At 40.2% G+C, this 25,246-nt stretch overlaps 1 protein-coding gene across 1 annotated transcript in view; it reads left to right on the top strand.

The window, feature by feature from the left end:
* CSMD1 (CUB and Sushi multiple domains 1) overlaps positions 1-25,246 on the top strand; it is an 880,549-nt gene that overhangs the window by 570,217 nt on the left and 285,086 nt on the right. Inside the window, exons 18-20 of the mRNA XM_018562582.1 lie at positions 3,631-3,747; positions 5,904-6,119; positions 13,095-13,283. Of these exons, the coding sequence (XP_018418084.1) occupies positions 3,631-3,747; positions 5,904-6,119; positions 13,095-13,283 (522 nt within the window). The remainder of the gene's footprint in view (positions 1-3,630; positions 3,748-5,903; positions 6,120-13,094; positions 13,284-25,246) is intronic.

The following is a 25,246-nucleotide window of genomic DNA, read 5'->3' as shown; positions in this document are numbered from 1 at the left end:
TTGTCCAGTAAGAATCCAGTTTCCACCAGTTTGACCATATAAGGGATTTTTAGCAGAATGAAATACCATAGTTCATGGTAACTTAAGTAGGTGAAAGTTCAAAGCTAACAGTATGTGAACACACACACACATAATACAATATACAGTATATATATTCCTGGAGCATCTCGGCAGCACACCATGGGTTAAGATCTGCCCCTCTTAACCCACAGGACACGTGATAAATTTAGGCTCCTCCGAGCCCTACTTATTCTTTTTTTCTGTCCTCGCCATGGGACCATGATCTCCTGCTGGAGTATGTTTTTTTTTCCCCTCTGGGAAGCCCTTACCTGCCGTTTTTCGCTGCTTTCCGAAAAGGGTCAGTCTCCCCTGTGCCGAGGACCCTGCTCCACGGCTTTAAACAAGCCTGTTCCCAGGGTGAGCATGTTGCTCCAACGTGGCTAAGCCGTGGCAGCCTTTCCTATCCACCCTAGGGCCCAGCGCCCCTCACTCTTCTTTCTCTTATTTTCTTTGAGCTCGTAGGCTGCGGAGGCCCCCGCCCCTGGGAGTTCCCCACTGATGTCGTCATCCCTTCGGTCAGGTGAGTAGGTCCAGCGCTGTCTGTATGCGATCGCGCCTCTCGCACATGCGCACTAGTGTTGTCCATTTCCAAAATGGCGCCCATGGCTTCTGAATCGCTCTGCGCATGTGCCAGCGTTTGCTCAGAAGACACGCTGGATCTTCACAGCAGCATTGGCTGTCGCCTCCAACAAAGGCCGCACGAATTTCGGACAAAATCCTGCGGGGCCCAAATGGCGCCCACGGCTTCTGAATCGCTCTGCGCATGTGCCAGCGTTTGCTCAGAAGACACGCTGGATCTTCACAGCAGCATTGGCTGTCGCCTCCAACAAAGGCCGCACGAATTTCGGACAAAATCCTGCGGGGCCTCTGCTCAGTCTGATCTGCTCAGTAAGTTCTTCTTGTTTTATGTCTTTTATTGGGGTTTATTCTACTGCATTTTATGTACCGTTCCTTAGCCCATACTATTTTCCCTACTTATTCAATAGGGATGGCTGAAAAGGCTGCCACAAGACATCCTTCCCCTCCTCATAGGTAAGGGTATGGTAAGTGTGAGCCTTTTAAAGAGACGAAGTGTTGGGCTGTTTTGTCAGCCCTCCTCACGAAGAGCATCAGAGACATTCCTCAAGATTGCCCTCGTCACCCAGATGTTACAAATCCAGAGGCAGAAGTGGATCAAGGCGGGAGCATAGGGAGTCGGTTTCTCACCACTCACACCACCGCCATTATCCTGCACACAAGGCCTGCTGGGTATGCAGCAATCAGGCACTCCCAGACAAGTTGGTCTGCCAATCCTGCCTTACCAATCCCACCAGGGACGCACCTACCCCGCCAGCCACTCCAATGTCACTCCTCATGCAGTCATTCAAAGACTGTCACCGAGAGGGTGGCCAGTTTAAAAAGCTGGATGGGCCATCCACATCCCAGCGACCTACTGAGCCCACAGAGGCCGACACGAGCTCAGAAATGTCAGACGCAGAGGAACCTCCCTGCCCTTCCGGCTTTGATTTCAGCCTGGTGGAACCGTTCATTGCGGCAGTTAAGGAGGCAATTGACTGAGAGGACCCGGTTGTGGAGCCAGCGAAGGTTAGATGCTACTTTCCTCATTTAAAGAAATCCATGGCCGCCTTTCCCTACATGGATGAGAGAAAGGAACTTATGGAGGAATGGAAACGGGCTGAGAAGGCTCCAAATGTTAATAATCGCATGGCGAAGTTATATCCTCTCATGGAAGATGAAGCACCCAAGCTTAACTCTCCTCCACTGGTGGATGCAACGGTGATGCGCCTAGCCAGACACATTACATTGCCCATGGAGGGTGCAGTTTCTTTTAAAGAACCATTTGATCGCAAAGCGGATCTGGATATGAAAAAAGCATATCTGACTTCAGGAGCCATTTCCACGTGGACCGGCAATATTTAGCAGGCGCTCAATTCCGTTGTACCCGGGAGAGCATCATTCTCGCTCTACAGGAAATTCGACTCGCGGGCGACTTGACATCATCCGACGTACTGCCAGATCGATGCTTGCTACAATTACCGCCCTTACAGCACTCTGGCTGAGGCGTCAAAGACCAGCTGGTGTCGCATTCCATTTGATGGTTCAAGTCTCTTCAGCCCAAAGCTCGATGCAGCAATATCCAAGGTGACTGGGGGTAAATCTGGCCTCCTTCCACAGGATAGAAGTAAGAAACGTCCACGGTTCAACCCCAATAGAAGGCCTTTCAAGGAGCCAGGGATGCTCGATCATACTGACCAGGTAGAGAGGCTGGAGAAGCACTCAATCTTCCCTCCTCCGAGTTTCCAAGGCCGCTACGCCATCCAGGTCTCAGCCGCCCAAAAAATACTTTTGATGCTCAACGGCTCTCTACAGGTCCCGTGGGAGCACGTCTTCAGTCTTTCATCCCAGCATGGCAAGACATTGTCCAGGATCCATGGGTGTTGTCAACTGTGTTCCGGGGTCACAGATGGTCTTTCAAAAGGAGACCACCAGCATACATATTGGTGCAACACAACCGTTTTGTCTGGCGGATAATCTCTTCGTCATCCCCTGGGATGCAAAAAGGGTTGCGCTGCCTCGGTGCGCACTATAGCAGCGTGGTTGGTGAAAATCATCAGAAAAGCATACTCCAATTGGGGTCTTCATTCACCTGAGGAGATAAGGGCGCATTCCACGAGTGGCATGGCAGCTTCCTGGGCAGCCTACGCAAAAGTTTCCGCTGAGACGATCTGCAGAGCAGCTTCCAGGTCCTCCAGGAATTCGTTCATCAACCATTATAGAGTGGACCCAGCACTCCTTACCACTGTGAATTTTGGGAGGAGCATTCTTGCCTCTGGCTTTTCAAGTTGCTAAATACATTTTTTTTCTGGCATTACCCTCCCTGTGTGATCACTAATTCCCATGGGGTGCTGCCGAGATGCTCCAGGAAAACGGAAAATTGTATACTTGCCTTCAGTAATTTTCCTTTCCTGGTGCATCGAAGGCAGCCCACCAGGATTTTGCCCTCCCTGCCATGACTCGGATTATGATGAGAATGAGTAGGGCTTGCAGCGCTTCTCCCTTCCCTTCTCGGTTTAACTCACGTGATTTGGAGAGGCCGCTGGTGAGGCTGTTGATGCTGGAAATAATGGGTCTCCACGGGGGTGTAGTTTCGTTTTTATGTATTTTGGGTAAATGGTAAAAGAAGGGTGTATTTGGCTGTGTGGCCTCCTTCCTCGATGTATGCAGCCAAATACACCCTTCTTTTACTTCAACATATCTCCAATTTAACCCCTCAAGTGTAGCGCTGTATCCTGGCATGCTGTCTTTTTAACTTTCTAAATTTATCACGTGTCCTGTGGGTTAAAAGGGGCGGATCCTAACCCATGGTGTGCTGCCTTCGATGCACCAGGAAAGGAAAATTACGGAAGGTAAGTATACATTTTTCCGTTATATATATTTTTTTTTCCATGCATTTAATATCCATATAAAATTACTACTAAGTTACTTGTAAATCAATAACCACTACTAAAAAATACTATTTGTATCACAGAGCAGAAAGATGTTACCTGTATTCTCTTTTTTAAATTCCAGCATTATGCGGGGGATATATTCATGCAAAGAAGGGGACAATACTTTCTCCGGGTTTTCCTGATTTTTACCCCAACTCTTTGAATTGTACTTGGACAATAGAAGTATCTCATGGAAAAGGTATCCAAATCTATGTTTACTATGTGTTTTAAAGGAATCTGCCTTATGCTTCCATTCACAGGGATTTGCTTTAAAGATTTTACATTTTTACAATGGGCAGGGGTGTGTGGAGCAATGTTGAGAGGTGAAAGGGGCAATTAATCTATTTGGAGAGGGATTATCATAGTACATGTAAAGTATTTTCAGTAGCATCGAAAAATTAATTCTATGTATTTTGGTGACTGCAGTGCATTCAAACTGCATATCAATGTAATTGCAAGATTATAAAGAAAAGCAACAATCTTAATACACTTGTATGAAAGGATACAGATGGGTTGGGCTTTACATAGACATTGTAAAATATTTAAAGGCAGACTGAGACCAGTAATATACAATAGTACTTTTGATGAAAGATACAGTTGTACGAATGTAACATTACAGTATGTCTTATACTGAAAACCCCTTTTGTTCACTTTTGAACTCCATAGCAAATACCAATATCTGTCAGATTCAGCTGTCACCATAGATGGAAGTTGTTTGAGCTGCCCTCAGCTGTAAAACATGTGGGGGCATACTGAGTACATATATACTTTATTTAGATACATATTTAAAGTATAAATGCACACTTAAAATACATTAATCACTGTACTATGTGGAATCCTAAACAGTTCTGCTAGTTAAGATTTTCTGGGTGTTGGCTAGGCAAAATATCTATTGCTGTTATCAAACCTAGGACCTTGGATAGACTGCTCTTACTAATAAGATATCCTGCCAATCCCTCTGTATTTATATTCCCATACATTAAGTTCTCTGCAGGGATGAGGAAAGGTCAAGCACATTAACTGCATGCTAGGCACACTCCTTTCCAAACAACAACTTCCTTTAGGACTTCCTCATGTCTTTATATATCAAAGACAAGGATAACAAAGGGGTTTTTGAGGCTACTGCAGGCATGTGCAGGTACCTCTAGGTACCTACATTTTATAGCTGCATCCGTTTTTTTCTAATTTAATAACAGACCTTTAATTTTTCATCTGTAGGTCCCTATTTTTTAGGTAAAGGTTGGATTACATCAAATGTAGTTTTAGTATTATGGCCATGCATCATTTAAGTATGAGGCAACATATAACAGTTACCATTTTGTGAAATATTTTTTAAACAATGGTCCTGTCTAACTGCACACTACTTGCTACTACCTACGTTATTCAGAGCCCCATCTGTTTTTTTTCTTTAGAATAGCAACATTTATTATAAGAGGTGGTTTCTCTGATTTTTGGATTAAGCCCCACCAACTGCCAGTCACCTTTCCAAAGGGTCACTGCCCCTATTGTTCATTGAATCATTTTCATTGGATACTAGGAGGTAGTCAGCCTGGCTCAACCTGCAATCAGGAAAGGCCTCCTAGCAATGTAATCGGGGTGATTTACTAAAAGCAAATAGGCTGTTCACTTTGCAAGGAATTTTCAATCTGCTTAGTGAATGTGGTGACAATTCAGTTTGCAAAGAATACCCAATCGTGTGCAGTGAAACAAAAAAACCTGTATTTTTGCTTGCACATAATTGGATGATGAAAGTCAGCAGAGCTTCATTTCATTCACTAAGCTAAGGGTAAACTTCCTCAGCAAAGTGCAAATTGCTTTGCAAATTCAATAGCCTATTTGACTTTAGTAAGTCAACCTCAATAGGTATAGGAAGGATGCACACAGGAGGCTAACAAAAATAATAGGTGGTATCTTGTGCTGCCTTGTCTTAGGAAAGATTTTTAAATGTTTAGAATAACTGAGAGAATTATTTTTAAGCTTTGCCTTTTGCAAAACTATAGTGTGAAACTAAGCAAAATGTTACTGTGTAGAGCATTGCAAACAGTTTTGTTCTACTGTTCTTTAAATGGCAATGAAAAGAAAATCTTGAACAAACTCAAGTGCACATTTGCTAGACTTTCTACCTATTTTAGATATAATATAGTAGCTCTTGGAGTAATTGCTTGTACGTTAGAAGTGCTTTCTCTATTTCGTTTTAGGTTGTATTTTACTTGGGTGTCCTTTCCTTTTGTTATCATACTGTATCACTATAACAAGCAATAAAACAATTCAATAACAATAGAAATAAAGTCACCTTTTTACTCTGTCAGCTTTCTTCTGATTTAAAGTTTTGATTTGATTTTACTATTTTTGTAGGTGTACAGCTGGTATTTCACACCTTTCACCTTGAAAGCTCCCATGACTATCTGTTAATAACAGAAGATGGCAGTTTTACTCATCCCGTTGCCAGACTGGCAGGCTCAGTTCTACCACCCACTATAAAAGCTGGACTTTTTGGAAATTTTACAGCTCAACTTAGATTTATATCAGATTTTTCAATCTCGTATGAAGGATTTAACATTACTTTTTCAGGTAAGGAAATTCCTAACAAAAAGAAACATGTGTAAAAGATATGATTTCACTGGATCCCAATACACTTTGACCTGTCATAAATAGAATGTATAAAAGCAAGAATTGTCCTAGAAATGTTTTTATTTATAAATATAACATTTACTTTTAAAACATTATCAATTTCTTCCTTCTTTCTACTGTGGATTGCTCAAGAAATGTTATTGAATGGATACCCTTTAGTGGTTTATAGGTCTCCTGAAGTCCCTTAATTTTATTTTTGTTACTAAAATTGTACATATTACAAGACCCTGTCCAAACCCACTGACACTTTGATGTATGGAGAACCTTGCACCCCTCTGACACACAGTTCACAATGTATTATCCTGTCCCTAAAACCCACACTGGAATTGACTACTTCTTCTAGAACACAATGGCACTGCGGAACACTAAGTTCTCATAGATAGATTCTATCACCTCGTTGGTCCATGCCCCTATCACCTTGGGCTTACAGTTCTTCTCTCGGCTCCCTAAACAATGCAATTAAAAATTAAACGAATGACTCTTTGAGGGGACCAAAAATTAAGATGTTACATTACAATAGTCCTGTTCCCTCAATACAGGTTCCTTCTCTCGATCTGGCACCGCATGGGAAGTCCACAAAGTGTTTATTAGGGGCCATTGCATAGTTTTGTCTTCCAAACTCAAGAAAGACTCCCAGAGTGCATGTTCAATACTCACCTTAGATCTTTACACGGCGGAATGCAAGCTGTCTGCGTAACCGTCTTTATCTACAACAAATACAACAGATACACATAGCAGTGGTAAAAAAACAATGTTGCATAATTGCCAGCTGTTTTATAAGAAAGGCAATAAGGCGCACACTCTCTTGGCCCATAAGCTTAAGGCTGATAGAGTGCTGAATACTGTCCACTCTATTAACCACTTGCTGACCGGGGTGTTTACACCCCCTTCCTGACCAGGCCATTTTTCAGTATTCAGTGCTGCGCTACTTTGGCTGACGTTTATTCCGTCATGCAATGCTGTACTGACATTAATTTTATACCATTTTTGGGGGATATATAGAGATTTCTTTTGGTGGTATTTAATCACCACTGGGGTTTTTATTTTTTACTATATAACAAAAAAGTACTGAATATTTTTTGTTTTAAATGGTTTTCCCTTTATTATTTTAGGAAACATTTATTTTTACCCAATTTTTTGCTAAAATATAAAAGTTGGGGTCACGTTGGGTAAATAGACACCAAGCATGTCAAGCCTTAAAATTGCACGCAAAACCGCAAAACGATAGCCAAAATTGGTCAGAGGCGACGCTTTAAAAGATTTTACCGCTCATCAATTTAGTGTTATCAGTGATTGATGGCCCTCAAATTATTGCACTCATTGTGTACATTTTTATTTTTTTACTTTTTTTTTACACTTTATTGTTATCACATAGGGTGCTAAGAAGTACCTTATGTGATAACAAATTACAGTGACAGGTCCCCTTTATGGAGACATCAGGGGTCTCTAAGACCCCTAGGGGGTGATTTACTAACCTAAACACACGCACGCACTAGGTGTGTGTGATTTTTACACAGCAAAACGTATTTATCAACCAAAAAGGCTCTAAAAGCATATTTCCACTAATGCCATATATGGAAAAATCATGAACATGATGCATATATAATGCTGCTTCACAGTTTAGACAAAAATGGTTAGCTCATGCATTTACATTCCTGCATTCATCAACGCAAGCAACACAACATAGAGCTAATTTACACAACATCACCTTGCAAATTCATGCAGGGCTTTGCACAACACACCTGCTGGGTGTGTACACACTACAAAGGTGTTTAGATTCCACCCATGGATCATGCTGGGAGGGAACACACTACAGAGGTGTATACACGTTCGTGGTGTGTTTATAAGGTTAGTAAATCAACCCCCTAATGTCGCCTAGGGACCCCCAGAGAAGCTGATGTAGCACAGATCTGCATCAGCTTCTCTCCGGTTTCTGTACCGGAGAGTGACAGAGGAATGCAGAAGTGATGTAATGTACATCACTTCCTGCATTCAGAGACCGGGTGGAGAGCGGAGTGAGATCGGGGCATGATCTCCCTCCGTTCTCAGTGCACAAACATCACCCGGACTGGATGGACACCCGGGATCGCGGGGACGGTGACGGTGGGGACAATGACGGTGACCAGAGGTAAGGAGGTGGGGGGGCGCACCTTCACTTATATCATACAAGCGATCAGGCGTCTTTACAGACGCTGGACCGCTTGTATGTAAACGGCCATCGCTGGCCATTTAAAATCCTGGTGTGTTCCCGCTCGTGGGCGCCTGGGGGGCACGTTCACAAAGAACGCCTAAAGACGCCCACCCGCATCCAGGAGACTCCCGTTCGGCCGTTTTTCAACGATCGCCGGACGAGAGGTGGTTAAAGATGAAAACAGGTTAGAGCACTTTGACCGCAAAAAGGTGGTATCCATCTTTCATGCTTACTACACTCGTCTTTACAACCACCAGGACCCTGCCTTTTGAATGGATGGCCCATCTCTTCCTCTTGGCATTGAATCTTATCTTTCCAATTGCTCACATCCACGCCTCACTAGGTCTGATCTTGATCTCCTTAACAGCCCCATTACAATTTAGAGATCTCACGGGTAATTAAAAATCTACCTAATGGCAAGACCCCGGGCCTAGATGACCTTCAGTACCTATATAATAAAACCGTTAGGGAAACCCTCACTCCAAATCTCCTAGACTTCTATATTGATTTTCTGTAGGCCTCGCCTATCCCACCTTCCAAGTTGAACTTGCATATTGTAGTCCTCCCTATACCCAACATAGATGACACGGTTTGGCTTATAGTTGATCTTAAAATTTTGTTCCAAAATACTGGCCATCCATTCAGGCAGTATTCTCCCATCCGTAATGCACAACAATCAAGTGGGATTTGTTTCCAGTCATCAAGCTAGAGATAACACCAGATGCACTATTGATTTAATAAATGTGGTGAACTGTAGTGTTAAGGAGGCAATTGCCTTGAGTCTTGGTGCTGAAAAGGTATTTGATTACCTTGGTTGGCCTTTTCTCCTCTCCACCCTAAGACACATGGGTGTTCAGGGTTCTTTCTTGGCCGCACTCTGTAATTTGTACTCTTCACCCTCAGACTCCATTGAATTGCCTCATGCTACCTCTACTCCTTTTCCAATCCACACTGGCACTAGACAAGGCTGCCTCCTCTCCCTCCTCCTTTTTGTTTTCTGTAAAGAACCTTTAGCAGCATGTATTCAGAATTCTCCAGATATCTCTGGTGTGTCCATACGTGACTGTCATTTTAAGCTTTTTCTCTTTGCTGACTATATTCTGCTGATGCTCACAAAACCCCTACTTCCCCTACCTAACTTACACAAAGAGCTATTACTATACTCCTCATTATCAGGATATAAACATAATCCTACCAAATCTGAAGCTATGCCAATCCATGTCCCCATTTACTGCTTTCCACACTGCTATCTTCATTTGAATACAATTGGAAAACTGACACTCAAATATCTGTGTATTTACCTCACCCCTCGAGCTATACCAGGTTAATTACCCTGCATTATTTTAAAAACTCAGAGCATTCCTTCAGAGACGGAAGTTGTACCATCTGTTTTGGACAGGAAGGATTACCTTGATTAAAATATCAATCCTACTAGACATGTGCATTCAAATTCAGATGAACTTGCTGAATCACAAAATCCTGTTGATTCGGCAGTTCGTCCGAATCCGAAAAAGCGAACTGATATATGCCCAAATATATGAAAAACTATATTCAGGTATATATTATTTCCTTTTTTATTGGCACCAGCATCTTACTACGTCCAAGATGGAGGTGCCCATACATGCGCATGAAATCAATCGACACTGGCGTCGGGTGATGTCACGCGCCCTGCCTCCAAAATGGCAGTGCGCATGCGCAGAACGTGTCAGTGACTAATGGCCGCCGTGTTTTTTTTTAAATTGTGTGCTTTTGGATTTGGAGGTTCGTTGTCTCTGAATCCAAAACAGCATAATTATTCATTTTATCAAACAAAATGAATGAAAAGGAATTTCCCTTTTCATTCGTTCCATCTGAAAACAATTTGTATGCTGAGCACGTCTAACTCCTAACTCACTTACTATACCTTTTTGAGACCCTGCCCGTCAAAGTTCCTACGAAAGATCCTAAATCTTTACAGCAATCCTTGCTCAACTTTACCTGGTGTGACTCCAGGCACAGAGTGTCCAGACAAGTCCTAATTTCTTTCAAATCTCAAGAGGGTTTGGGGTTCCTGGATATCCTCAAATATTAACTAGCAGCTAACTTACATATATCTCATGTATCTAATCGGTGGAGCGTCCATCCCCTTAGCTGCTGGTTGGAAACAGAACAGCTCTGGATCTACTTCAATATGCCTTAACTCTCTTATTTGGCAGGCATTGCAATCTTTGAAATCCCTATCTCTTTTAGGTTCCATGAGCCACACCAGAGAGGTTGGATGTAAGCAAAGCGTACATTTCCCTTGACCTTTTGTTCCTTATACTCACCCATTTTACCTACTACTCTTGACCATAACGTTGCTCACCCATGGCTAAATAAGTCTTTATTCCCTTTTATGATATCACCCGGAAAGCCAAGAGAACTCTCCTTCCTTTTCCTGATATCTGTTCTAAATTTAAACTTCCTCCATGTTGCCAGTTTACTTACCTCCAAATTAAACACTTTGCATACACCATTTCCACTCATTTGATCTTCTCCCCCTGATCACTACTGAGAAAATGTGCCTGGATGACCCTACTCATAAATGTTTTATCTTAGCCATCTACAAATCTCTGATGCTCAACGATGTACCTTTCCAGAAACTTAAGTACATTAAAAAGTGGGAGGCTTTCTGGGCTGTGAATTAGACATCGAGAATTGGGGTGAGATATGATCTGATGCAAGCCGATCTTCAATTTGCTCCTTTTATAAGGAAAATCAGTACAAAACTTTATTTCCCTGCACCACACTCCTGATCGTCACTCATTTAACCTAGCAATCCTCTCAGTCTGCTGGTGGTGTAATTGTGCTACTGGCACCCTACACCATATCTAATGGGAATGTTCTCAAGTGCATGATTATAGGAAACAAGTAGTGTCTCTACTCGAACGTCTGTTGGATACACAGATCCAGATAGACCATATCCATTGTTTATTAGGCCTTCCCATTCCACATCAGATTAAACATTCCAGTTAACTTGTTGACCATATTTTGACTGCAGCTAGATGTTTAATCACCTTAAAGTGGAGGGAGACCATGCCATCCTCTAGTCTTGATCTTTACAGATGAATAAATTATGTTAACAACCTGAATACCTCAAGACATGCTTTAGGTCCTTTAGGTCTGGTAGAAATTTTAGGGGGGACCCTAACGCCAAAAACCCTTCCAGACAATGAGTGGGATCCCCCATAAAATTCCTAGCAGTTATTTAGTATTTACTTAAAGTCCCCTAATATTACAAGATGTTTTCAGATGTGCAGTATCTTGTCATGTATTAATTACTTTCTATATACAAACAAAATTGTAAAACATCTGCAGGATTATTTACAAAAAGGGGAAGAGTTTGGAGAAAGCAGGAGAAGTGAACAATCTAAGGCCAACATAGCTGAACTGGAAAGTGAGCTGAATTGGAGTATTTTTCCAAATCAGCTATTTTGGCCTAGATTGTTCACTTCTTCAACCTTCTCCATACCCTTCACCCTTTAGTGAATAACCCTGTTAGTGTAAAATGTGCACAATGTTATCATTAAACCTTTCCTGACCGATGACGGAATAATTCTGTCAAAATTTCTCCAATGGTTAAAGACCGGTGATGGAATATTTCCATCATGTGTGAAAGTGAGCCCTGGTCTGTGGTGAGACCAGTGCTCATGGGGTTTATGCTCTTGCTGGGTCCCTCTGTGTATGAGGCAGACACTCAATAGCAAATCAGGGGGTTCCAGCACTGTCTTCATGAGGATAGCCAATCACAGTGCTGTTACAGCCACTAATCTGGCTTGCAGCTCATCACACTGTGTTGTTGAGCTAAGCAAGTCAGATCAGCATGCTACAAAGAGAATACCGTGTCTCCTAAGAATACTTAATATACAAGCCCCTATGAAAAAAACTAACTATTTATTGGCCCCCAAGTTGTTGTTTTTTTAGTTTTAAACAGTTTTTAAAAGTTTTAAAAAATTTAAAAAAGGAAAATAAATATATGTTTAAAAAGATAAGAAAATACAGTGCTCAGAAGGCTATTTAAAGTTAGGAGACAAGCATGCCACATTCTAAAATTGTTCCACACTAAAATTATATTTCACTCCTATTACTCTCAAAATGAACTGAAATCCCAGATATACCCTATAAATCCGGACAAATAAAATAATTTATTATGAATTAATTTCTGTTAGCTATATTATGTACACATTATTATTGCCAAAACTGTGAAATACATGTTTCTTTTTTTTTGTATTTTTATTTAAAAAATAAGATTTTTTAAAATGCATATGTCACATCAAATTAAAACCTTTTTTGTTCCTTACATTTTTTTAAATATAATCTGTGTAGGGGCAATGAATGGGGAAAATGGAGATTATGGTTAAACAAACACATAGCAAAAATGGCAAATTGCTCCGGTCCCAAGGAACTAAAATAAATTCTGAAGCTGTTTCACTAAGGGGTTAATTAAACAAAACTAACTTTAGATTTATAATTAAAATGTAAATATAAATGATTGAAATACTCCTTTTCCACAAATCCTTAAAGCAAGAAATTATTGAATATGTGTTTAAGTATTTATTTATATTCTTCTCGCTTAAATGTTTATATGAAACATATTTCAGTTTTTGTTTTTAGAAGCCTAAATGTTTATCTTATTCTAATGAAAACCTATTGTGCATAGTTGCATCATCTGTTGTGCATTTAAATCATGTGATTGTTTTGTACAGAATATGACCTGGAGCCTTGTGATGATCCGGGAGTTCCTGCTTTCAGTAGAAGAATTGGATTTCATTTTGGTGTTGGAGACTCTCTAACATTTTCCTGTTTTCCTGGATATCGTTTGGAGGGTGCAAATGAGCTCACCTGCTTAGGAGGTGGCAGAAAAGTGTGGAGTACACCTCTTCCAAGGTGTGTGGGTAGGTGGTCACATGCTTTCATTTCATTCATCAAATATTTAGTGTCAGAGGTTATTTTTGTTTCTGATCATTTTCCTATAAGGATATTTTAGGTTCTTTTTTAGATTTATTAAACGGGTGTTCTAAATTACCTCCTATATGTCTATAACAATTCTCATTTATTTGATATACCTAGTAGTAGTTAGTCAAATTTAACTTTATTTGCTCTGTAATGTTGACAAATTGTTCTGCTCATCCAAGTAGCATCCTCATAATATTTAAGTAGTTTTCTTTCATGAACTAAGGAAACATCTTGGATGAATAGTGAAATATCTCCAACACTGCAGAGCAAGTCCAGTTGAACATGACTAACCACCACTAGGTAATCTCCTCTGTTATAGCCAGCAGCTATCTATATAGATCTATATAGATCTATATATATACTGTATATAATGATATCTGTAAATAACAGTGATTTCAATAAAAAAATAGGGACTTTATCACTGAGCTGCAATCACGTTTCTGATCTTTCCTAATTGAGATGAAGTTTATCTCTCATTTACTTTTGATCTTTAGGAGCATTTCTTTATTTTTTATTCATCAGGGTGCAAGCATACAATAAGGTATCTGGTCTTAAACAATTTTGGTGGCTGACCATAAAGAAGGTATCCAGAGATAATGTCCATTATAATCTCCAAGACTTAATGTGTCAGTAAATAAAAACACACAAAGAGGGTTAAAAAAGTGTAATATGATAAGCATCACAGAAAGGAAACCTGCTACATCAGCACCACAGATAACGTGATCCTGCTTCCCCAGTACCTCTTGTGCATAGCTATTTGTCCTATGCTTTGTGTTTTACATATGTTTAACATACCACAGAAAAAATATGAATTAATAACGTGTTCATGGTCATTTATCCTTTTAAAAAGGCAAGCTACAAAGAAGAGTTATGTGCAGAGATAAGTTTGTTATACAGTTTGTCACACATCCGTAACATAACAGAAGTCAAAGGTGATGTCTCACTAGTAAAGTTCCTAAATTTAGAAGGTATCCAAAGAGCAGTAGATGATTATTGTCCACATATGAATTTTTAAGTGATAAAATAATAATGTGAGTATGTAGGATATCTGGAATAGATGTCATTCTTAAGGGGAAGGTGTTAACATAAGATCAAAAGTATGGAGCAAGTTTCGAAAAACATTATAATATTTTAGTGTATAACCATTTGGACCAGGGCTTTTACCTGATGCTGAAGAGGCAATGGAAGTTTAAATCTCTAAATCAGTGATAGGCAATTAAAGTTTATCCAAGTCTGCAGGATTGTGGAATATGGTTTCTTGGAGAAGTAATGCTTAATAAGATGGGAATTATGTTGTGTATCTTGAGGGAGGTATGTGACTTAACTTTGTATATATTATATGGCAAACTCCTTGCTCTTCATCTTGATCTTGTGATATAAAACATCTGAAATATACACTCACCAGTTGTTTGTGGTCATCTTTTTATGGGCTGACCAAAGATCGCTTAATTACTCCTCTCTTTCCTCCTTGGTTGCCCCAACCAATCCATCCAGGTTGCCGATTAGGAATTTTCCCAAATCGCCTCTATCAGATCCTCTATGATCCTATGTAGCGATATATCCTTTGTGCGGCTTCCTGCTTCCCTCTTATTGAAATTGGTCACCGATAGCTCAGGGAGATAAAAAAGTGCTCTCCATTTATTAGTAAAAAAAGATGTATTGCACTTACAAAATCAATAAAAACTTGCCACTTAATAAAACTCAGCTGAAACATGATGCTCTGCAAGTTGTGATGTCCGTATGCTCCGCCCACTGACTAGTGTTGTCACTCAGACTTCCTCTTTGGGTACAGCGTACACATACATCACTTCTAGCTGCTCTTTCTTTTATATCCACATGCATGATTGACAATTAAAACCACTTGTTCTCCAATCAACTTTTCCTCCCTATTGGCAATCCATACTACACTTTGTATCATTACAGGGAAGAGGATATAATAATATGGTTACTAACTACTGGATTATCTTACAAACAGGTTTTAACAGGGAAAATAGGAGGGGAAATTAAACAATGCCTGATCTAAATACAAAAAGTAATTTTTATCATTGATTTTCCACTGCATATTACTCATTGCTGAGAAAGCCATTTATTCTCCCATAAACTTTTCATCTCTATTGGCAATGCATACTACACTTTTATCATTACAGGGAAGGGGATAAAAGTATTTAGTCAGCCACCAATTGTGCAAGTTCTCCCACTTAAAAAGATGAGAGAGGCCTGTAATTGGCATCTCCTTTTTGAGAAAGTCTCTACGACGAAACGCATAAAAGGAGTGTGTTGTTTCCCCGCTGACACCCTGGAAAGAGGCTAGCTATAAGTTGCTTATGCTGTTGTACCTTTGGAAGTCTGTAAGTGCTATAATCAGTTATACATAAAGTTCCAAAATCTTTGTTTTTTGTTTTGTTTTTTTGGATGTAAGTAATGACTCTCTATTTATCTTCCCCATTTTTGTTAATAAATTCCATCTCTTTGGGGTCATAACCTTTTCCCACAAATTTAGACCCCACCATTAATTATATCATCTGACCAGCAGTTGAGGGTTGTAACACCAATAGTCTATTTTCTACCGAATGTTATTAGAAATCCAGTGTCTTTTGTTTATACTTCCATTGATGCGTCCGCAAAATAGAAAAAGGAAACCTTCTCTGTAAGTTTCTCTGTCCTCTCCTGCCGTCAGGCTACACTTCCTCTCATCGGCGATAATTAAACAACCTCCAAGGCTGGAGAACACTCCGGAGGGATCAACCAGAAAGCCGAGGGGGAGACCGACCGAAGGAGAGAAGACAGGATTTAAGTGCAGATGTAAAATGTTTTATTTATCAAGTAGTTTAAAAATGATTGCACTTACAGACTTCCAAAGGTACAACAGCATAAGCAACTTATAGCTAGCCTCTTTCCAGGGTGTCAGCGGGGAAATGACACACTCCTTTTACGCGTTTCGTCGTAGAGACTTTCTCAAAAAGGTGACCCTAACCCTAACCCTAACCCTACCCTAACCCTAACCCTAACCCTTTATTTTGGATGTCCTTACAAGGGAGGTTTTTACAGGTGGATGTATAATAGATGTATAATCTTATTCGAACTCTGTCATTCAAAGGAATGATCCAGCAGCAGGGTATCTTGGAGCTTGCATCTTATGGCACCTGCTGTACAGATTTACTTTGATTTAATTACCTGAAGCCTGACTCCAGGCTGCTTTAAATGTGCCCATGCATGTCCTTCCTTATCCCTGCATTGTGTGGGCAATATGTTTGTTTGGTTAGGGAAGAGAAATGAGCACATATAGTTACCTTATTACTTGCTCCAAGTGATAGGCAGACCCTTGCCATCCTCCTAGTACTGTCTAGTCTTGCATTGTATGTGATGATATCAAAAAGCAGCCAGGCACCAAAGTGAAGCAGCTTCAAGGGAATGATTATACAAAAAGGAGGAAGCCTGAGGGACCAAAGAATAAGATATATATGTGTACATAGTCCTTCAATCCCAGCCAACCAAGCATCAAACCATACATTACTGGTGAGGGGGATCCCAATGCATAGGTGAAATTAAAAGCAGCCAGGAATTGGGCTGCAACTGCAAGCACATATTTGCTTTTAATTTACCAAAATAAACATTCTGGAAGTTGATACAAAATATATATTTTAACTGTATATCAACAAAGGTCTTGTAACACTCCCCACTACATCCATATGACCCTGGAGCCTTGTGTAGGGGGTGATTTTTGATCACCAATTCTACTTCCGCTATGAAAAAATGGTGCTGACAGAGTAGCTAGTTGGTTATTAAAAATTCTCGGAAGATGCACTCTGTTAAGAAATATTTGAATAGCTGCAAGTGAGTGGTGAATTGCTTCTGGCTAGACCTGTAGGTTTTTTGTGCATGTTGCCTATCATATTGTTTGTTGTTCTGCCTTTCTAGGTTACACATTTGTTTAGTGCGCTTTGATATTTCTTGTTTGTGTCTCCTATTTTTATAGGCACTTATTTTGATTAACAAACCTCTACTATATGCTTTATGAGCATTCCATATCAGAACTTCATCTTTTACAGAGTTAAAATTCATTTGAAATAGAGAGTTCAGATCTAATCAGTTCCCTGTAATTCGAGGGGAGCGGAGTTCAGGCACCAAATGGTAGAATTCTGATGATGTGGATTTGTAAAGATATTAATAGTGACAAGTGTGTGATTAGACCAAATAACTGGGCCAATGACAGATTTAAATATTACTTGCAGCATAGTTTTATCCACATGGAGCAAATCCAGTACGGAATATGTTTTTTTGTGTGTGCCTTGGATGCACCTCCATGCATCATGTAAATCTTATTCTGAGTCTATAATTTTATTGTAGTTCCCACAGAGAATAAAATGCCCCTTCCGAATTTGTTCAATTGTGAGCTTTTAACTGCTTTATATACAATGGCCAGACGGGAGCTTCTTGAAAGTGGGTGGGTGTTTTAAAACGTCCTTGTACCTGTGCCTGCTCATGGGCGCCACCTCATACGCACACAAGAGGAAAACTGTCACTATTTGAAACAGCTGGTGATGGCGGTTTACATACAAGAGGTCCAGCAGCTATAGAACTCCCCGATTGCTTGTATGTGGTGCCAATCAGTGCGCCCCCTTCAGCGCTGCTGCCGACCCAGAGCTCCGCTGTGCCTGGTGCAAGCCCAGAACCAGCATGGCGGCTCTCTGCCTAGAAATCAGAGGAAGAGCAGTGGGAGATCAGTACACGATCTCCCTCTGATTTCCTCCCCGGGCTCTGAATGCAGGAGTGATGTATAGTACATCACTTCTACATTCAGCTGTCATTTCAGGTTACAGAAGTCTTAGAGACCCCTGATGCATCCACAAAGAGGACCTGTCACTGTAAATTGGATATCACATATTGGGCTTCTTATCCCCCTATGTGACAGCAATAAAGTTAAGTGAAAACATTTAAAAAAAAAAGAAAGTCACATACAGGCACAAACATGCGCCGGGTGTGAAAAAAAATGACGATTACACCCAATGCGCTGCACATGTTACATACCACCGCAAACACCAGAGTGCAAGCAATAATTCTAGGGCCATTAATCACTGTTCACACTAAGCTGATGAGTGGTAAAAGTTTTTAAAGCAACGTCTATGGCCAATTTTGGGTTTGGTAGTTTTTTGCGCAGGCATGCACAGCTTGACATGTGTGGTGTCTATTTACCCAACGTGACCCCATTTTTTATATTTTACCAAAAATGTGAGTAATATTAAATGTTTTATAACATAACATAGGGAACACATTTTTTTCCAGAATTTTCAGTACTTTTTTCATTATATAGTAAAAAATAAAAAACCCAGTGGTGATTAAATACCACCACAAAAAAAGCTCTATGTGTCCCCAAAACATTATATAACATTAATTTCAGTACCGCGTTGTATGACTGAATAAATATCAAAGTACATCAGCACTGAATACTCAAAAATGACCCAGACAGGAAGGTGGGAAACACCTTGGTCATCAAGTTGTTAAATCATTTTTTCTGATTCATATTTGGTGGCTATTAGTTACCTAGTGTAATTGGTTTATCAATAAAGGAAGATGACGGGCACATCAATGCCTGTGGTCTCGTCAGAAAAAATGATGCAAGCACTATTTGCCATTCACTTCAATGCACTGCCATGCCCTCTTCAACTCCACAACAAACTGAGCCGGCAGCAATGCGATCCAGTGCGTTTCAACCACAATTGGGTCAGAACAGGGTGGTGTGAACAAGGCCTTAACACAATGAACTGCTGGGTACAGAAAAATTTGTAGCCCACCATACTGCAATCCACAGGAATTTAGCATAATATAGCACAGTATAGCACCATATCGCACTAAACTCTCCTTACACAGACTTTCAGCTCTCCCTAAACTACTCTAAACCACACTGAGAAATGGCTGCTGGGTATCCACCCATTCATAGTGAGGGGGCTAGCACATTACAAAGCCTCCATTTTGCGCGCTATTAAGCCAGATGATCTAGTGTGACATGGTTACAAAAAATTAGGATTTCACCAAAAATTCAGCAGGACCGTGTACCCAAAACACATAGCTTTCACCTTGAACTCATGGTAGTTGTAAACAAGAACCTCATGCTTAACTGTAGGTTGCATAGTTATATGAATTTTATTAGTATTTCTTTCACATAATGTAGCATTTATTTTTGAATTATTGCAAATTCATTCAGTTTGAGCAGATGTCAGTAGAGACTCTGTCAAACTGCAAAGTTAAAAATATGTATTTGTTCTACCTTTATCTATGACTGCAATTCTAATAATAGTCTCTTGACCTTACTTCAATAAAACTAAAACCATTATCGAGTTTTAATTTACACTAGTTCATTTAATTGAAGTGTAAGGCAGGAAAGTAATGCAGTTAACACATCCAAGCAAATAATTCCCTGATGATTTTTGCTTATTGCTTGAAATTAGAATACACAGCACTCTGATAAATGTGCATTCAGCATTTAAAGGGAATCATGTTAAGTTTTCCAAAGGTTACTTTTCAATTCCCTATCCCCTAAGGGCTTCACTGTAACTGAATTTCTCAAGGGAACAATTTAATTGTGTACTTACAAGTAGAGTTGAGCAAAGTGAGCCTGGCTAGGAGAATCATGGGAGCAGATCAGTAAAACTGACAGCTATGCAGATTTTAATCATTTCCTTAATTTCTTGCTAAATTCCATAAACATTCCCTGATGTCTGTAATGGAATCACTGGATTCTCCCACACAGTGCTGGCAAGTAGAGATTCTAATGCTGAAGAGCACTACTATCACATTTGTATGAGGAGGCTTTTACTTACATAAAGCTATTTTTTATATGTATACTATATATTGTGTATTATCATAGATAGATAGATAGATAGATAGATAGATAGATAGATAGATAGATAGATAGATAGATAGATAGATAGACAGATAGATAGATAGAAAGATAGCTATTGTGTTGTAAATGTGTGTACAGATAATTTAAAACATAATTATGGAACACTTACTGCCAGACCTAGAGTTATCTTCAGACATATTGATTTAGGCTAATTTAGACAAATATAAATCTTTTATAGGTAAGATTGCACATTTAGAACTCCAAGTAGAGGATGTATTTCTTTCAAATAATGTGCAGGGGCTGAAAGCAGTCAGCTCTGAGTATTGCTGCACTCACATCAGGGTTTTCGTGAGCCTTGGAAAGAACATCATGGAGGTAACTGTCCCAGTTCTGACATTCATTCAGCTTTCTCTAAGAGAAGACTATAGAAAAACAACATTATGGAGAAAATCCAATGGACACTAAATATGGTATATAGTAATCAACTGAACCTGCAAAGAAATACCTGTATCACAAGATGCCTTTAGTGCCATGAACATTTTGGCAAAATAGTTGTTGAAGTAATTTGGCTGATTCTAAATATACTGGGCTCAATTCACTAAGAGCTAAATATCTCATGAGCTTTTGAGGTAAAATAACGTATTTAACTCTTGAATATACAATTCACTAACATTTATGAAAATCTATGAGTTATTTACCAAATTAGATATTTCTTCAAAACATGTATTTATCTAAAAATTTAGGCTTTATGTTTTCACTTTTTTATATGGTTGTTTCCAGTGGGAAAAAAAGACACGTGTGCAACCTTTTGCACCCATAGCATTAAAAACTAGCCAAGGTGTAAAAAAAATATGCTTTTTATTTCATCCCATTTCTGCCCTCAGGATGGCATTGTTCTCTGTATTCTCCTCTGGATTAACTGATATTCTAACATTGTGTTCTCAAATACTTCCATTTCCTCAAATTGGAGGTTTTGAACACTTTCACACTGCCACAGGCTGACAAACTTTTTTTAGTTAGTTGACTTTAACCTCTTGCCGTCCGCCCGTAGTTGTCAGTTAAAGTACCGCAGCGCTGAATACTGAAAAATGGCCTGGATGGGAAGGGGGTTTAACACCGCGGATGTCAACTGGTTAATGTATTTTATGTGATATTTATCTCATGTTTTTCAGTTTTTTCTTTGTTTATCTCACATGTTTTAAAATGTATTGCATGTGATATTTAACTAAAGGACCATTTTTTCTCATGAGATAATGTTTGGTGAATTGACCCCACTGTCTGTTATATATGTGTGCATGGCAGTAATATGACTGTTCTAATTAAAGTTATGTATGCTTTGACACAGCCAATCTAAGCAACAAACAAAATACTGCTAATGAGAACTGATCATCATATGTGCTAGGCATAACATGTAGAAATGTTCTAATATAATGCAGCCTAACCTTCTGTTAATCCCACCATCCTGTGAGCCGTTTGGTTGACAAGTGAACATTAACAAAATCTTGCTTGCTCACTGGTTTCTTTACTTTTATTTTCATCTGAGTGTTATGTTATAGACAAGTCTACTGCTCTTCTGCTCAGGTAGAATGATTAGGGTGTAAATGCAGTTAAATCTCCTCAGCATATCCACCAATCAGAGGTGGGTGGGATGCATTCATGGGGAGTGAGCAGGAGTGAGTTTCCTCAGGTGCATTAATTGCTGGAAATTGTAGCGGACAGGATAGTATATCCTGTATACTCATTGTTTCATAAGAGCATGGATGGTCAGTTAATTATGATATAAGTGCCCTGGTTGTTGTTAGCAATATAATTAAGGCAGGCAGACTATGGCAAAATCTTACCGTGTTATTCACTAAAAAGGTGACGAGTTTGGAGAAGGCAGGAGAAGTGAACAATCTAGGACAACATAGCTGAACTGGAAAGTGAGCTGAATTTGATAATGTTTCCAAATCAGCTATTTTGGCCTAGATTGTTCACTTCCCCTGCCTTCTCCAAACTCTTCACCCTTTTGTGAATAGCCCTGTTAGTTTATGTGATAAAAAGTATAGCACGTATATTGAAAATTTAAAAAGTCTACTCGGCTCAATACAATATTGTTTTTTTTTTAAAAGGTGCAACATAATACAAGTATTGTTTTTTGGATAAGGAAGTCTTTTTCTTGGTAATAGTATCTTGCAAAAATGTGTTTTATTTCCCATGCAATCTATAGGCCAAACAAAAATATATATTTTGCTATATCTTCTAGTTGAACAGTGTTAGCGTTCATGCAAATAATGTTACTTTAGTTAAATAATGCACATTTTATTCTATAAAGTGTTCCATTTATATTACTATAATTATGCTCATATTACAAAGCATGATAAGGGTATGTATAAATAAAATAAAGGCTTTTTTTGAATTTTTTTGCTTATTTTAATGCTTCAATACAAAAGTTACAGAACAAGACTAATGAAATTAGAAAAAAGTTAAATATTAATAGCAAAAAAAAGAAATGAAAAGAAATCGACAGAAAAATAGCTAAGGGTAAAAGAGGAGGAAGGAGTTAATTAGGGTTGATCGGTTTTAACAAAGAGTTAATAAGGTGTTCTTACTTGCATTGGTTGCTTTTACTGAGAGCAGGGGTCACCCCTGTGATCTTCTATGAACAAACCAAAGTAAGCAAACTGTAGCAAAAATACTATTGCTTCATCATAATTGCTACAGACACTGCAGACACTGTTCTGCAAGTGTCTATTTACGAGAAGCAGCAAGATGATACAAAAACAACTTCCACATACATATATTTATGGTATGCCCTGCTTGTCCTTCTCCCCCATAGCTCCCTAGCTGCAATGCAGCCAAGGATTTGTGGGGGAGAAGGGTGAGCGGGGCATACCACACAAGCCCAATGTATTTAGATTAAGAAGGTTTTTCACTTAGCTACCGAAGTTGATAGTAAGGAGTAAATAACCAAGCCAAAGTGAACAGAGCCAAACGACATTTGGCTATTCACTCCAGCTCAGTATGGCTGATTTTAGCCATACATCGTCTGCCTCGCTGAGTCAAAGTGCAGGAGGAGTTCAACTCAGTGAATCCAACATCTGGATCGGCTGAGCCAAAAGTTCTGGCAGCTCACTCGCTGCCATTCACCGCTATTCTAATAGGGGCTGAACGGCAGTGAGTGAATAGCTGAATGCTGCAGAGCGGCATTTGGCTCGGCTATTCTGCTCTCTACCTCCAAGGTAGCGAGCAGAATAGAAAAACATGAATAAATTACATAAAAATGCTTATAAATTATTTAAATAAATGTAAAAAAAATCAGAAAGTTAACAAAGTTAAGAAAATAAAAGAAATGTTAAAGAAAATAAAAAAAGATACAGAATGGGGCCCCCCTCCCAAACCATATTAGACCCTCCAGGTCTGGTAGGAAAGTTAGGAGGGACCCCATTAAAAAAAAGAAAAAAAAAGCATGGGGTTTCCTCTCAAAAGTCATAACAGACCCTTTAGGTCTGGTAGGAATTTTAGGGAGAACCCCTCCCCCCAAAAATGTGGGGGGGGGAAAGACGTAGGGTCCCCCCTAAAATTCCATACCAGACCCTTGATCCGAGCACAGGCCTGGCAAGGCAGGAAAGGAGGGGTGAACAAGAGCCCCCATCCCTGCCATACCAGTCCACAGGCCCTCAGCACTGGGAGGGTGCTTTTCCAGGGTCGCCCCTAGAAAAGCACCTTGTCCCCATGCCGATGGTTGACAAGGGCCTATTCCCAACAAGCCCTGGGGCAATGTTTGTGGGGGTGTGGGCAAGGGTGCTTATTCACATCATGGTACCCCTTTAATAAAGGGGCACCCAGATGCACCCCCCTTGTGAATGAGTAAGGGGTACTTGTAGCCCTACTCCCCCATTCACTACATTAAATGTAGGGATGTCCTGATGCCACTTTTTTAAGTACAAGTACAAGTACTGGCCCTCATGTACTTGCCGATACCAATTACCGATACTTTTTCTATGGGGCCCTGTGATTTCTAGTTATGCCCCTGATAACATGATTAGGTTAATAATGATCCATAGTACAGTACAGTCCATAGTACAGTACTATCTTATTGAACAACACATTTTATAGGAACTCTCTATGGAGGTGCCTCACGAGCTGCCGATTTCCTCTTCCTCTTTCCTATCCTCCCATGTATGGACGACGTCGGCGGCGCTGAGCAGCAGAGCAGAGGAGTGTCGCGTCACTGCTGTGGGGGGGAGCTCCAGGTCGCCAGCCAACTACATTAGACCCCACCTGGAGCTCGGCCCACAGCAGTGACGTGATGCTCCTCCAGCCTTCCAAGAGGACCCCAGCCACCATGGCACGGAAGGTAAGAAAAAAAAAAAGAACAGCCCAAGCTTCAGCGCTAGGCATCGGGGCATTTTGACAAGTACAAGTACTTGTCAAAATGCCCTGTATTGGGCCCGATACCGATGCTAGCATCGGTATCGGGACATCCCTAATTAAAAGTTTAAAAAAGACATGTTGAAAAAATTCCTTTATAGAATTCCTTTATTAAAAAAAAGGATCCACCGACCTAATTCCACACGACAAACTCCCTCTGCATAATGAAGCTAGCTAGCTCTACCCAGCTGTTTAGTATTGGCCAGCACCTGCCAGAATCTTCTAGCAGGTCCTGGGCAAAAATAACAACTGGGCAGGGCCGGCCATGACGTCACGGCCAGTTGTTGTTGTTTAATGACAGATTAGCATCCCCAGGTCATTTGGGGACACTGATCTGTTATTACAACTGGGCAGAGCGAGCCATGAGATCCTGGCTGGCTCTGCCCAGCTGTCATTTGTGTTTAGAATGGTCAGCCCTTTGGCTGACCTTTATCCACACTTCACCTGTCACTACGGCTCAGCCAAGCTCTAGCACACGCGTTTGGCTCGGTATAGCTGCTCGGCTGCTGTATGGGCTATTGTGAATAGCCTGTACGGCAGCCCTTCGGTTCTACTGAACCAAAGAGCTCAGGTGGCCGAAGCGAGCCGAAGTATCAGCCAAAGCTATGGATGGATCCTTTGGCTCTACAGTGAATAACCCTCTAAGTT

This window comes from Nanorana parkeri, unplaced genomic scaffold (genome assembly GCF_000935625.1).
Source record: "Nanorana parkeri isolate BGI_ZX_2015 unplaced genomic scaffold, ASM93562v1 scaffold586, whole genome shotgun sequence".
NCBI classification, from domain to species: Eukaryota; Metazoa; Chordata; class Amphibia; order Anura; family Dicroglossidae; genus Nanorana; species Nanorana parkeri.
The sequence above is the reverse complement of the archived record's forward strand: the minus strand, read 5'-3'. Positions and strand labels throughout refer to the sequence as shown.